The 15,346-nt window shown below is 33.9% G+C and overlaps 1 protein-coding gene across 8 annotated transcripts in view; it reads left to right on the top strand.

Moving 5' to 3' along the window:
- The window catches only part of SNX29 (sorting nexin 29), a 111,536-nt gene that overhangs the window by 60,774 nt on the left and 35,416 nt on the right, over positions 1 to 15,346 (top strand). For all 8 annotated transcript variants that reach the window (XR_004499488.1, XM_033518017.1, XM_033518020.1 and 5 more), the window contains one exon: positions 4,997 to 5,137. Coding sequence is in view for 7 of the 8 variants with exons in the window: in XM_033518017.1 (XP_033373908.1) it covers positions 4,997 to 5,137 (141 nt within the window). In the remaining variant the exon portion in view is untranslated. The remainder of the gene's footprint in view (positions 1 to 4,996; positions 5,138 to 15,346) is intronic.

Here is a 15,346-nt window from a genome sequence, read left to right as displayed (position 1 = left end):
GTGTGACATTTTTCTCTTTAGTGGAACAATATTGGCTGCTTTTAAGGTTCATGCTTTGATATGTGTTGTGTCATATATTTGACACTATTGTTCATTTTTATGAACTAAATAACAGAAACTTGAAGATTTAACATAAATTACATTCAAGTTTTTGTAGTCTTTGTGCAAGTGGATAAAATGGTCATATTGAAATAAAAGCTTATTCACTCTAATTCCTGTTATGTCTCTATGGCACACAAAATGCTGCTCCTATCACAGCTGAAAAGTTTCATTGTTCCATTTGTTTTTCATTATGCAGAAAATTCTTAAATTGGATCGTTTTCAAAGGGGGAACTTAACCATAAATGCAGGCCTGCAGCTGTCTCAAAATAAAACTTCCATTTGTATTCATTTCTCACACTTCAGAGGTAACTTTGGAGAATTAAGTTTGAATTTATATTCTTACCAGAATCTCATTGTCCTGAAGTAAAATGAAACTGGTTCTTATTTTTTTCATTAATACTTTTTACTTCTTCTATATGTTTTGAGTGCAGAAATACATAATTTTGATAAAACCTAAGTAGATTGAAATACATTACTCCCATTTCATACTGTGCTTTTCTAACAGGAAAAAAAATATTTCTAATCCCCTGAAAACAATTATTTCATAAATTGTAAACTTTGATCAAAGTCTCTTTAACTTCATTTTCCTCAATAATTGAGATGTACATTAAAGTTGAACCAGAGTTTTAAGAATTAAAAAAACTTTATTATCCGAAGGGTAAAACCAGTGGTACTCCACGATTTGTAGTGTTATTTAGAAGCAAATGTAAGGGAAATACTCACCAGTCAAGCTGAGTTATGTTAATTGAGTTACCTGAGTTAACATAAAAAAATAATGGTTCCAATCAGCATTTTCTGGTTTTGTATTCATGCTGATTGGGCTGTCCCTACCAAATCAGTTGCTAATTTTCCTCTTTATTATCACATGCTTGGGCATTGATTTGAAAGTATGTAACAAGCGAGGATCTCCAGAAAACCCTTTTTTATTAGTGAGGGAAAGTAAGTCAGAACTACAGTAATACAGTAGAACTACAGTAATTCAAAAGTTATAGTTTTTCTCTCACCCATTTTTTATCTTGTAATGCCTACTTAGCTGGTAAATGTCACAGGAGCTTCCTTAGTGCAGAGCAGTCTCTTGCATTCCTTATGCTGTCCGTCACTTTTTTCCATGGTCAAAACTATGACCTTGTCCAGCCTAGGACTGATTCTTTACAGACATTCTCAGTATTCTCTCTGTCCTTTGAAGTGTTCTGCTGCTGAAATGTCCCAAGTTCTTTTGTATCTTGTGCCATATATGTGGTTTAATAGAGTTTTCACTGCTCACCTCTCTTTAACACTATTCCCTTCCCTCTGGAATGGGCCATGAATTCACAAGGACTTTGACTTCAGCACTTTTGTGTTTGTGGAGCTCCCATCAATAGAGTTCTTTGTCTTAGAATTCATTTTTCATTATGTATTCAGTCCATCCTTCATGGAAATGTGAGCCACATTTGCAGGCAAGATTCAGGAATAACTGTTTAGGGGATATCTTTCCTGATGCTTAATTTGGAATTCTACAGCCATGGATGTCATTGCAACAGGAGAAGGTTCTGTAATATCTTGGTCAGTATCTCTTGCTGCCAGCCGTACTGGTGAGAGACAAAAGTGAACCCTCAATATACCAATCTAGATTTTGCATCAGAAAAGAGAAGTACCCACATGGGACTTCTGCAGATCAGGAGGATGTGTGTTGATTACAGACATTTGGGCTGTGTACACTGGAGCTGGAGCAAGTTGGAATTTTGGCATTTTTCCTTTATTTTCCTCAGGCTTTTATATGTAAGTGGTGATGAACTGTGTCAGTTGGTACCAGTCTCTTACCAGGACTTGCTAATAGCATTTTTGACTCAGAACTGCTTAAAGACTCTTAACCTATTAAGTAACTTTTGGCTCAAAACACAGTACCATAGGAGCAGGATTTTTCATTTCAGTATGCAATCATTAAACTCATGCTTTCACATGGATTCTCTGAAGATTTTTGGCATTTAAGTAATTTTAAGTTAGCAGGTAGTAGACCGATAAACACTATTAAATTACTACTGTTATTGCTATTGCTCTCCAAATCTCTGACTTCAGACATGTTTGTGATGAGAAAATAACAGACTAATTCATTAATCATATTTATTAACTGAAATTTTTCTTAGAGCTGCTATAGCTCAGAGCTACAGAAAGGTTACAAATCAATCTATACATGGGACACCCAAGTGGAAAATGCTGCTAAGTTACAAACAGAATCTACTTACTTTATTGTTTTATATTTGAGACAATATGAAAGTGAAATCTTTTGTCTATAAGTAAGTATTCTAGTGGTGATTTTGATTTAGTCTGTACATTTTCGTTACCCTGAAAATTATTTAAGTAGGTTAGGAATTGGATGATACTGGGAAAACAAGGGCATCAGAAAGGAAATGAAATTATTTAGAATTGATCTTTTAAATTTATCTGGAATAAGCCTGAGAGTAGTCATTTCAACTTGCTGTAGCATGGCCCTAAGATAACTACATGCCTTCAGTGATGAGACTAGGATAAATTTATCCAAATAATTTTATGTTTAGTATTTACTTAGTTTGATTTCTCAACTGAATTTGTATTAAGTGTGTAGAAATCCCTTGGCTTGGGAATAGTATTCCCCTATGAGATAAAATAAATTTAAATGTGTGCTGCATCATGAGCTTTAATATAGATTTCATAGTCTATTAGTTGATTGTCAATAAATTCAATATGGTGCAGGGATTCAAATGTTGCATTTTCACTTCTTGCTGTTTAAATTAAGTCAATATCATGTACATAGAAAAACAGTAAGAAATTTTCTGATAGTTTTATCTAAGAAATCTCTATGTTTTTGCAGTCCTGAAAAATTTCAATTACAGTGTACAGGATTCATTAGTTAGTTAGTTAACTGTGGGTTACAGCTTAACACAGGTAATGTTGAACTGCATGATTCACCAAATCACATGTGCAAAGATGAGTGCTTAGTTAAATTAGGATTTCCATATTAAATAACTTAGTTAAAAATAGTGTAAGCTTTTTTTTTTTGTCATCCCTGCCCCCCAAAGGGAAATTGAAATATGAATATTGGGAATGTATGCAGGTTGCCAAACCATATACTGGTTGAAGTGACAATAAGCAGGGAGAGGGCTTAGAGCTGAGCGAATAAAGATCTTAGTATAGTTTTTACTACATTAAATAAATTTGATTAGATTTAAGCAAAATAGTCACATTTCATATATTCCTTCATTTGCCTTCAAGGATCTACTCAATTGTTAAAACAGATGGTCCTGTAGGTGTTTAATTATCCTGTCTTTGTTTTCAAAGTAAAAAAGAAATCTGAATACTTCTGGTAGATTTGCTTTTGTGGTTCCATCATTACAGTATCTGAATTCTTGTTTCCAAAACCAGTTGAATTTTTGTTTACATATGCATTTTTAATTCACAATATTCTGAAACTTTTAAATTTAAATGTGCTAATTTTGGAATTACAGTATTCATTTTTTGTAATTATAGTCTTCTTGTAGAAAATTCATTAGTGTTTTCAACACTGAAATATTCTAATTTGACACAATTTGTATGGTATCTGTATAATATATTGTATTTTGTTGCAAAGAAGCCTCCTATAAATTTGAGAAACTAGGTGTCTGAAGACAGAACTTCAGAAAGACCAAAGCATGGGCAGCTTTTGTGGGAGAAGACATTCACTTCATCTCTGAAATACCACCAGTCCTTAGAAAAACTGAGCTTTTTCTCCTAAGGACTTGTAATATCTCAGAGAGAAGGACTCTGCTTCGGTCACCAGGAAAAGCTGCAATTCAGTGTTGAAATTGGTCAAAATCCAAATTTTATTTTTATCTAGTTTCCACAAAAATATAGTTGTTACTGCCCAATCTTTGTGTGATACTGGTCGGTGTTGCTTTTTTACATAAGTGCTCTCCTGATATTTGCCTTAGAGTTTACTACAAAATTACTGGGGGGTTTGGAGCTGCAAGGCAAGACAATGTCATCAGTACTGTTCCAGCATAATTCCTGATGTAAAATACTGGGATTATTAACACACACAAGGATGAATAAACTACAGATTCAATTGAAGGAACAAAGGGAAAGGCCACTTTGGATCTGAAGTTCTGGTGCTTGGTTTATAGTTTCTGACTTATGCTGTTTCAGCATTCTTTTAAACTGTGTCATTCTCTGGGAAAGAGTGAAATCTCATTTTTTTGTAAGTATATTTCACTTCTGCATGACATTTTCCTAGAGAAAGCGAATATTTAGCATGTAATTGGTAATAGGCTCATGAAATAATGAGGAGCAAACAAAAACAGAATCACAAAAACTACAGCTGTGTTAAATTATACTTAATGTCCTATACAAGCAGAAAGAATGAACTGTGTTTATTTTCCAAACAATAAAATTTCTAGTTTAGTTTTCAATGTAATTTCGTTAGGAAGTAAATTAAGTTTCATACTTCAGATAAAATTAGGTTTTGCAATTCTGAGGCTACAAAGCTAATTTACAAAGTTGAAAAACTGCGTTGAGGACATAGAAATCAATTTCATAGTGGTATTAAATTATTTTTTCCTTTGGTCACTGGGTAGTAGAATATGCTGGAAACCATGGTAACAAGAAATGCTGCCATGGTTGCCCCAGAGTCATGTTAAAATGAGCAAGCTGTGTTTGTCTTGATTAAAATAAGAGAAAGAGAGAGAAAGAGGAGGAGAAGGGAGAGAATGAGGTTAATGACCTGTGCAACAGCAAATGCACTCAGACATGGATCTGTGCCTGTGGAATCCTGGAGCTTCACATGGTGCCTCACATGAAGGTGCTGAGCCAGGAGGCTTTAAGGAGTGAAGGACACACATCAGCCCTGTTTGTCTTTATTTTTCCCTTTTGTCTTATTATTCCCTTCCCTGTCTGTATTTTGCAGGTTTATATCAGGATAAAGGATGATGAGTGGAATGTCTATCGACGGTATGCGGAGTTCAGAAGCTTGCATCATAAATTACAGAATAAGTACCAGCAAGTCAGGACTTTCAACTTCCCACCAAAAAAGGCCATTGGAAACAAGGTACTTGAAAGAACTCACAGTATCAGTAAAAGTTGGGGGAAAAACCTCTCTTATCCATACACAGAAAATGAGGTGACTCATAAATATTTTCACACCTGCTAGTACCTGCTGTTCTTACAGACTTTCTCCCTACTAGCTGGACATTCACTGATATAGGTAATGCACTGGTTTTTCCACTTACTGAGTTTTACTGAATGAGAGACTGATGGTACACAAATGCACAAACCTTCAAAAACTGTACTGCACAGCCCTATGTGTAAAATGAAATCTCCATTTTCATTTAACACTGGTGAATAATTCATTAAATATTTCTGTAGATTTCAAAAAGTAACAATCTAAATTCCTTACATTTCTTGCAGTCTTCACCAAAACTTTTAAGTTCTTTAAACCAGCTTTTTAAAGACATTTAGGTACTTAATATCTGTAATCTGTGTCTTTGTTTCTTAGCCCTACCATTTTAAAATGGGAATTTCTGTTTTCCTATCCTATAGGGATTTTGAAATGAAACAGTAAATATTGTAGGATGCATATAGTAAATATATAGTACAATATAATTAATATCTTAGTCATCAAAACTTTAAACTGATCAAGAGCGTAAATACATGTGGCAATGGACACCGCAAGTCTGGTAAGGATTGAAAAGTAATCAAAGTAAATTTCCTTTGCAGCATAGGAATTACTTGAAAATTTTGTTTAGCTATCACAAGTAAAATCTCCAATACATTGGAGATTTAAATTGTGCTTATGACTAAAAACATATTTACTAAAGAGCTGGGTTCTTCAATTTCAGTACTTAAGGTTAATCAAATTTCTTAGCTTTTACATAGGATTTTTTCTTTTTACTGTATTTGTGCCTTTGTATCATTGAGTTCTTGTATTAAATATTTAAGAAGCTCCTACTGTAGTGATCTGTGTAGTCATCAAAAGACAGCTGACATAATGACTGCAAAACTCAGATCTTTGTGACATTGTTTGGTTTAAGACCACAGTAATACATGTTTAATTAAAATGCCGCAATTGTCCTTTGTCTGCGTTAGAAAAATGATCCTTGCTAATTTGTAGGAAGTAATAGAAATTTTCAAAAATAAATAGAAAAAAGTTAGAACTTCCTTACTGGCATTCAGATGTCAGTGAATGTGGATTATGAATGTTTAAAGATAGTAACTGACTTTCAGTGATTTCCCAGGTATTTTGTAAGAATGAATAGGTAAGTTTGGCACATGTGAAATAACAGTGATGCCCATAATCTGGGATGGGTGGTGGTGATACAAATACATATGAAATTTATCAATAAAATCCATAGGTCTGTTTGGTTGGCATAAGGTCCCTTTAATGTAGCTTATTGCCTGCTGACTGAGGAAATGGAAGTACGAGAGCTTTTCTGCTTTTTTTGCCATCTATTAGGTCATGCATTTTTCATTTAATTTTTAGTGGACAGTTTTGTAATGGAAACCAGGCATTTTCTTCTTTGTTACATAACTAATTCTCCTTTTTTGAAGTGATGGAGTATCAGCCACTTCAGTAAATTATAAAAGGAGCCTTTTAAGCTTTTTTTGATACTGTTTCATCCTTAATTACTTTAAATACTAATTGAGTTACAACTTCAGTTGTACAATTGATGCATACAAAATTATCAGTTGAGCAACTCATTAAAAAATTTGCATTGCTTATTCTTTCGGTGCTTTAGCTTTGAGCCAAAATTCTACCTTAATCTTGCATAAACCCACAACCACTTATCAGATCTCAGAAGAAGGATTTTTTTCTTTCCTGTAAGAAGTGGATGCCATCCCTTGCACTCCTGAAAGACTCCTGTGGTGAGATGTGGGGCAGTGATGTGGTTGTGACCTGGCAAGTGACAGAGTGACACTTTCACCTGAGCTGTGCAAGGCTCAGTTTTTCACATAAGAGTTTATTTGCACACCACATTATGCAGGCAGATTTTTGTCCTTTTAGTGGGGTTATTTTCTGTGTGTGTCACAGAATGTAATGTACTTTGGAATTTGTACCATTTTGTGCAGTTGTCCTTGGAAAAGAATTGTGCTGTGTGACTGACTGAGATGATCCTGCTTTCCACAGTTGAAAATTTAAAATTTAAAAATTTTAAAAATTAAAAAAGTTTAAAAATTCAGTATAAAATTAATTAGTTCATGTGGGAATGTCTGTATTGGAATTCTGCAGAACTTTCAGTTTAGGATGAGGATTTGTGCAGGATGTTACACATGGAAGTGTTTGGTAATAAACATTAGAAGAGATATTGCCAATATTACTTTTTTCAATACTGCTTTTCAAATTTAATGGTTACCAAAGCACATTTACATTTAAATATGCAGTTAGATTTCAATAAATATTTTTTCTCTCTGATATTACTTTTGCTGGTTTTGATAGAACTGCAGCTGTCTTCCCATTTCTAGATTAATCAATACAATCTTAAATCAGTGCCTAAAGAATAGCTTCAGTAGCTGAATATTGCTAATAAAAGTATCTCTTACATTAATCTATGATTTTTCACATCCTTTGCAACTCCTCAGTGTTATAAGATGCCCAAATAAGATACTGGTAAAAAACAGTCCTCCATGTGTAAATGGTTAAAAATTATCAATTTACAGCTTTTGGAAAATGGCGTTGATACTTTTATATCCTTCAGGTCAGAACCTGGCTGAGTTTATTCACTGCATCCCTTTAATGCACTCTGTACTGTGGGGCTAATGAAGATGATGTGCTTATTGTAAATGCCAGAGGCATCTAAAGGTCTTGCTGTAATTGAAACCAGCATTGAATTTTGTGTTCAGTTACCTGTCCCAGATTTAGTGAACCTCCAGGACCATAAGAGGACACCATATTCTGCATAACGACCTGGAATCACTCCTGCAGACTGACAAAATGCTGTCCAGTGCTTTGCTATGCAAAATATTGGAGCTCAGAGGAGGGAACTTAACTAGAAGAGAGAAATGTAGAATAAAATACAGAGAAGTATTCATTTTCATGCATATTTTTCCTGTTTACTGCAGTAGAAGTCAGGGAGGTCAGGTTCAAATGCAAAGCTGCTGAATTTGACATTGGGAAAATGCAAAAAGAAAGCAGAATTTCAGCTGAATGAGGGTTTTTAAAAGTCAGAAAATCAAATCTTATTATATTTATTCATCAAATAGCAGTGGAATTTTTAAATATTTAACAATTATAGCCCATTATTTTTAATAAAATATAAATGTTGATCATTGTGTTTGTAATGTATTTGTCTTTCATTTGTTTGCCTTCAGTTGGGACAATTTATCTTAAAAGTTCATGGTGTATCAGCAAATTATATATGTAAGATTAAAAACTAGCTTTAATGCTTGAGGAAACCTAAATTTAATATACAGAAAGCCAATTAGTTGAAAAATAACTGAAAAGAAGAAAGAATACTTGGACAAGTAACCTTTTTACAATTACAAAGAAGTGTGTGCATTTGCCTTTCAGCTTGATAACCTTATTTTCAGCACATTAGTTTAACATCTGAATTTAGTAAGTTAGAACTAAAATAAAGCAGAGAAGAGAATAATTTGTTTTTTAAATGTTGCTTTGAATTAAGTTAGATATTTACTGAAGGAAAATAATAATGCTTGCAAGAGTCCATGTATTAATTTTTGTATATACTAGTCCCCATGCTGCATATCTTTTACTAAAGATCTTTCAGTGCTGATAGTAAATAGTTGTCAAAATCTTTATGAGTAATCCTGGCAAGAATAAGTGTTCTTTCTTAATTCATCAATGCTTTGAGTAAAACAAGAAATGTATTTGTTCCTTTGTGTTGCAAGTATAGGGGAAATGTCATATACTCAGCATTTATTTTAATTATTTTAACCTGCAGATCAAATTCATTAAAACTTAAAATTTCAACTGTATTGTTAACATTTGAACTGTTCAGGTTTTGTAGCTTTAGAACTTGTTCCCCATTTATCAGCCTTGTGATTTACTCAGTATTTTCTATGTAGCTGAATTTGTAATTTCATACCGATTTTTCTTGTGTGGCATAGATTTTTGCCTTTTAGCAAGCCTTTGGGTCCTTTGGCTCTTTTGAACTCATCTGTCCATTCTCACTGTTTGTCTTTGTGACTGCTGCCTTCCCATCAGGAATGGCCAGGACAGACTGGGTTCCATGGGGCAGCACTCCAGCTCTGCAGTGTGCCCACTTATGGGAAGGTCATGAGGAGCATCTTTATACACTCACAGCACCTGATTGGAAAGGGTTCCCTGTAGGTTTTTGCATTCAAATATTATTTCATTTTTTTTCATTTAAGATAACTTCTAGCTTTCATTTGGCTTCTGAACCTTTGTTGTGTTGTGTTGGTGTCTCTCAAAATAATGATTAAATATTAATACATGAATATTTACTGGACTGACTAGTCTAATTTTTTAAATATTACAGCATTCTTAAAATCCCAGTTGCTGCTTGTATGTTGGGCAGATTCTAGTAATTGAGTAAAGATCTAATTAAGAATCCTCTTGCAAGAGTTTTGTCTCAATAGAGGGCATATCAAAATAGAAATGGTTCTTTAGTTCCACCAAAGACCTGAATTCACTGATTGTCTAAGTGAGGAGAAATTGAATCAGGTAGCTTTGCACTGAGTGCTGACTTGACTGCATGATATCCTCTGCTTTCCTTTAAAACACTGGATACCCCATATGGAAAGGATACACAGCACTTTGCTGAGATCAGAAGAGTGACATTGCTGTGACTTCTCAGTTGCATTGGGGGAACAATAGAGAACTCTAAAATAAATTTCTGTCTCTGAGAAAATGTTGAGAGCAACTTAATTCATAATTTTTAGCCCACGCAACTGAAGCCTGTGAGCTGTGTCTCCAGCCATAGCTTGTTTCATGCTCAAGTGTTAGTTCAATAAAATGAATATGTACTTTTCACCTGTCAGTGGCTAACCTAAATTGTAAATTAATTTGTATATGTCCCTATTTTAAAATGTTCAAGTATATTATGTGCATGTGTTTAAAAAGATTCTATTTGTATATACATAAGTATGCATATGACAACATCAGACAGGATTTGGGATATATATGAAATTGACTTCTGGAATGTATCTTGTGATTCTGCAAGTTCTGCTCCCCAGGAGCTCTATCTTTCTTCCATTTATGTCAGTGGAAATCCTGCCTTTGCTCACAGGGTGTAGATGGATTCCTTTTCTTTTGTTCCCAACAGCAAACCTGCTTTTTATCAGTGTTTGGTCTGTTTGCCTGTTGCTGAAGATAGTGAACAGTTTAAGATAGGCTTCAGGATAACTATTTTAGGATTAAAAGGCAGAGAAGATAGAGATTTTATTGCAAGCAAAAGAAAACAATAGAGCTTGCTCTTGTGTTTACAATGTTTATTGGTTTTTAAAGAGGTTTGTCATGTAAAGAGTTGTCTGGCTCTCTGTGTGTGTGTATACATATATATATATATATATATATATACAAATATATATGAACAAATTTGAAGCCACTCAGATTAGAGTTTGAGAGTTAATATTTTTGCTGTTAAGGGTTTCACATGGTGTCACTGCTGTGTAACCCCTGTCATGCAGTTCCCTTCTGTAAAAGTTGATTGCCATTTTTAGTGAGCAGGACCTGTCTATTCACAGACAGTAAAGCTGCTTTAGACCAGGTGATGAAGGAGCTGAAGTCCCCTTGGAAAGGGATGCAAGGAGAAGCAGCATGATAGGAATAAGGGTTTTTAAGGAATACACACACTCCTCCCACCTAAAATATGTATTTTAAAATGAGAAGTATAACAATTCCTGTTTAACTAGTACATAGACAGTAACAGAAGACATGAAATGTTTGAAAGAGGATGGTGCAGGAAGAGTCTTAGGGAAAGAAGTAATTTAATTTTAGATTTGAGTATTTTTCTGTCCAAATTCAGCAAAACAATTCAAGATATAGCCTAAAATTTAAGTAAGTGTTTGGCTTGCAGTGGAATCAGAAGTACAGATATATGTGCTTTTGTCCTCCAGGAGATTTGGGAGCTCGTAGAAACTAACTTTCATCAGATTAGTTTGTCAAAGTCAAATTGTCAGGGGGAGCTGAGAAGAAAGCAAAACTTGTGGTTAGTGCACTTGAGACAGGGGGCTAAATAATGTTCCTTGATACAAAGCTTTGATTTCCAATGTCTTCAAAGTAGAGTTGATAGAAAACTATGACTCTCTGATGTTTCAGAATTGGGATACATTTATTAAAGGAGTAAAGCTTTGAAAATAAAAATCCTCAAGCTATATATTAAAAATTTGAAGTTAAAGATTGGTTTCATTAATAGTACTTAAGTATGATGTAATATAGAAGCTTAAATTCTGTATTATTGTCAATTTTCAAAGTAAACAGATTTTAATTTTCAACACTTAGTGGACTTAACTAGTGTATTGAGTTATTTTCATACAGTCTTTTGCCTTGTGGGTTATAGGAAAAGCTGTAGCTAATACATATTTGACAGACATGCTTGTGCTGTAGTGTGGGTAAAAGGAAAAGAAATGGACTCATTTGTATTGTGTTCAAACCAGGAAAGGAAATTAGTCTCATATATAGCTATATGTGATAATTCTATAATATAACAGTTTTTGTGTCATTCTAAAGCCATAAAAGAAACTTCATCCTGTAAGTTCAGTGTGTTACTTTGTAGCTAAAAAGTTCCATTCTCAAGATTTAAAATAGCAACTGGGACTAAATTAATACAATCTGATTTTCAAATATGTAACTTTATTGTGGTACCACACAAATAGAAATGAAAATAATGTGACTCCTGGCATAGTCATTAAGATTTCTAGTCACAGCACACCTGTTTCCTGGCACTGTCACCTGCACACTAAGGGGGAATACAGAGCATTTCAGATTTTGAGTCCAGATCCTCTGGGTTTTCTACTGCATAAGACTGCAGTTGATATTTTATGTATACAGCACTTAGAAAAGAGCATTCAGTTCTTCTTCATTTCCATTTTTTTGTCATATCAGTATCCAAGAGAAGAGAAATAAGTCAGCAGGAAATGGCTGGCTTTTATATGACAAATACTTTATAGTAAATGCTTCCCATTGTGTGGTATGAAATGTCTGGGTTACCTGAAACTCGGCATGAAGGTTAAATCGAGAAGAGTGCAGAGCAGCATATTTCATTTTCAGGGGTTTAATTTAAAAGGTAAACAGTTCTCCAGCTTGTGCTTCTCCATCTCCATCAGAATGTCTCACCGAATTAATCTGTTCATTTGGTGCTCAAGGGCACCATTTCAATGAAATAGTGAATTGAGTAATTTTCTTTTCAAGTTACAAAATTTTCCTCCTAATTGCTGTTGAAGTTTAGGAAGAAGGAATGCAGACTATTTAGGGTCTACAAAACAAAACTTAGCCTGTCAAGAGAAGTTTTTATTCTTGCTATCTTGTAATGCTATAATCAAGAGAAGCAATTTATTCTAACAAATTATTGAATATAGAGCCCATAGAAACAGTTCAGATGGTGTTGCTTTGCATCATGACATTATGGGGAAAAAAAGGAAAGTAATTTACATGCTGCTTGGACAACTGCTAGATAAAAATATGGCAGTTTTATAACAACTCATGCGTCATTTAGATATTCTAGTAGCCTCCTGGTATAAAATGAAAATACAAAAATAAATTTTCTATATTTGTTTCTTATTGTGATGTTGAAGCTAAATTAACAAGTTACTTGGATTAATAAACTTCTTTTCAGAGAAATCTTAACAGGGACACCTAATTACAAAAATAAAAGTAAACCTTTCTTTTTTTGAATTTGAAATTTTGCCCTCATTTTTCCCTTTCCTTACATGTCAATGTGCTTGATTTCACCTCTCTTCTCCTTCCCAAAATGCATTGTTTTATAAATATTGGCAAATTTTAATCTTACTTGCTCTACAGCTTTTTGGGCAGTTGCTAGTACTAAAGATATTCAGTGTTTATTTTTTTTAAAGAAAACTAAATATTGAATACTTCAAATCATGTGAAATGCTGAAGGCACTTCCTGCATGAAAAATATGGTTTTCTTCATTGTATCAAGTAAAACATCTTTGCATGAAAGCATAATAAATTCTGGGCGCTTAATATCAATATTCTTCCTTAATTCAATTTATATTTTAGAAAATGAGTCATCCCATCAGAATGTATCTGAACAAAACTTTTTTAAAGAGGAATCTGGACTGTTACATGAGAGTAAAGTTTTCATTTCAATATTGATTTTTTTTTTTAAGGGAAAGCATCACTGTAAGCTTACTGTATATATAAGCTTGTACATTGTAAGGACTGTATGTACCATGTTTCTAAAGAGTTTTGAGGTGGGTTATTTTGTTGTTATTTTAAATTTGGAGTCTGTATTGGCCTTCAGGGTATTTTCAACCAGTTTAAAGAACAAAATTAAGAAAGAAAACTGCAGTGTTGGAGAGAAGCACTGGACTGAGACACATTTTAACTAATATTGTTGATAGTTATTACTGTAATATAGGCTAGTGAAAAAATGGATCTCAATTTCATGAACTGCTGTGTTGTAGTTTGCAGAATCTCCTGAATAAAATTATAGGGTTGACTGCTAATACTTTATCTGAGGGGAAGACAGAAATAGTGTTTCCCTATTCAATAGCTGAGCAAGAGATAAGCCCTTGGGGTCTTGCTGCAGTTTTTTTATTGATGCTTTTTAATTAACAGTTGATTCCTGACCAGTTGACAAATTAACACATGGTTGGCATATGTCTTTAAATAACAAAATATTTAGATGACACTGGATTTTATTAGCATAACATTACTGAGTTATTTTTCTAACAGTGGCATTAAGCACAACACTAAAAAGAGATCCATTTTAGATTTATTTTCAAGCTTTCTTTTTTCTGCTGGCATATTTACTGATGAAAATGTTGCTTTGATTAAATTGGTGCTTGACTGAGGGCATTGCAGGACTGTAGCTCACCCTCAGCACGTCTGCTACTGGATGGGTTTGCAGCAATGCCTTTTTCAAACTACTTTATCTGAAAGCACTTTTCTGGTACCATTGAAATGAACCCAGAGCTGGAGATGGAAATGCATCAGCTATTTTAGTAGAGAAGCACAGAGTAATAATTACAATTATGTAGTAAATCTCTGTTTAAAGGAAAATAGATTTCTTTTCAAAACTGACAGTTCCTTGATTTCTTCTTTGTATCTCATCCTCTTAAATTCCTGTTTGTTCCACTAAACAATAAATGCACAAAAAAATCTCATGCTGGGATGGGGAAAATGGCAATTTCATGTATTGTATACCCTTGTTATGTTGTGTAACGCTGGCCTGGTTCTGCCATACAGAAACTGGCAATACAAGTAAGATGGAAATTTTAAGCTTATGTAGTTTCAGTAATTTTGAGATGATTTTTGTGTAATATAATGGCATTTGGTATATTTAGGATTGGAAACTGTACCTTCCTAAAAGTTTTATGATGGAATAGTTACTGAATAGCTACTGAATAGTTACTGAAGCACAGTTAGCCTGTGAAGTGAGTATTTGCTGTATAACTTTTAATTACAAGCTAGTGAGGATGAATCAGCAATTGAATATTTAATTAGCTCCCATCTCAGTTTCTTATTTCCTGCTTCATTTTGAGGTTGGCATTTGGTGCCTCATAAATAGATAAAAAATGATATGATAATTTTGCTAAGACTGGTTGGCCAAGATGGTGGAAAATATTAGGCTACGTTAGAATAACCTGAGTTTATTTCTGCAGTTGCAGGTTCAACTTTGAATAGCACTATTGTCAGCTTAATTTAGGATGGGATGCATTGTGTAGTATCAGAGGCTGTTAAAGTCCTAAAGCCATATTTCCTTTTATTTCATATTTCCTTTTATGTTAATTGAGTTAGATTGAGCCCTCAGCTGTTTTGTTGTTTGGTTTTGTTTGGGTTATTTCTTCCCCCCTGGTGCTACCAGCAGGAGGTTGGTTAAATGCTAAGTAATGGTTAGAACCTCAGGAGCAGTGAGTTTGATGTTGATTGAAACAGCACCAAGCCCAGAATCTAAAAGTGTTTTATCAGTCCCTAAATCATGGCAGGTAACCGTGGCAATCATAGCATTTCCAAAAGCTCCTGGAAAATATTTGAAACATCTTAAGTGAGCTGTCCCATTAATAATGAAGAATATCAGTGTTTCACCATCTGTTCTATACTAGCAGTGTGTATAAAAGACCAGCAGTTGTGTGAAACAATTTAAATTGCAAGTGGGAA

Source organism: Parus major, chromosome 14 (assembly GCF_001522545.3).
Source record: "Parus major isolate Abel chromosome 14, Parus_major1.1, whole genome shotgun sequence".
Classification (NCBI taxonomy): domain Eukaryota; kingdom Metazoa; phylum Chordata; class Aves; order Passeriformes; family Paridae; genus Parus; species Parus major.
Note: the sequence above shows the minus strand (reverse complement) of the source record. Positions and strands in the feature narration are given on the sequence as shown.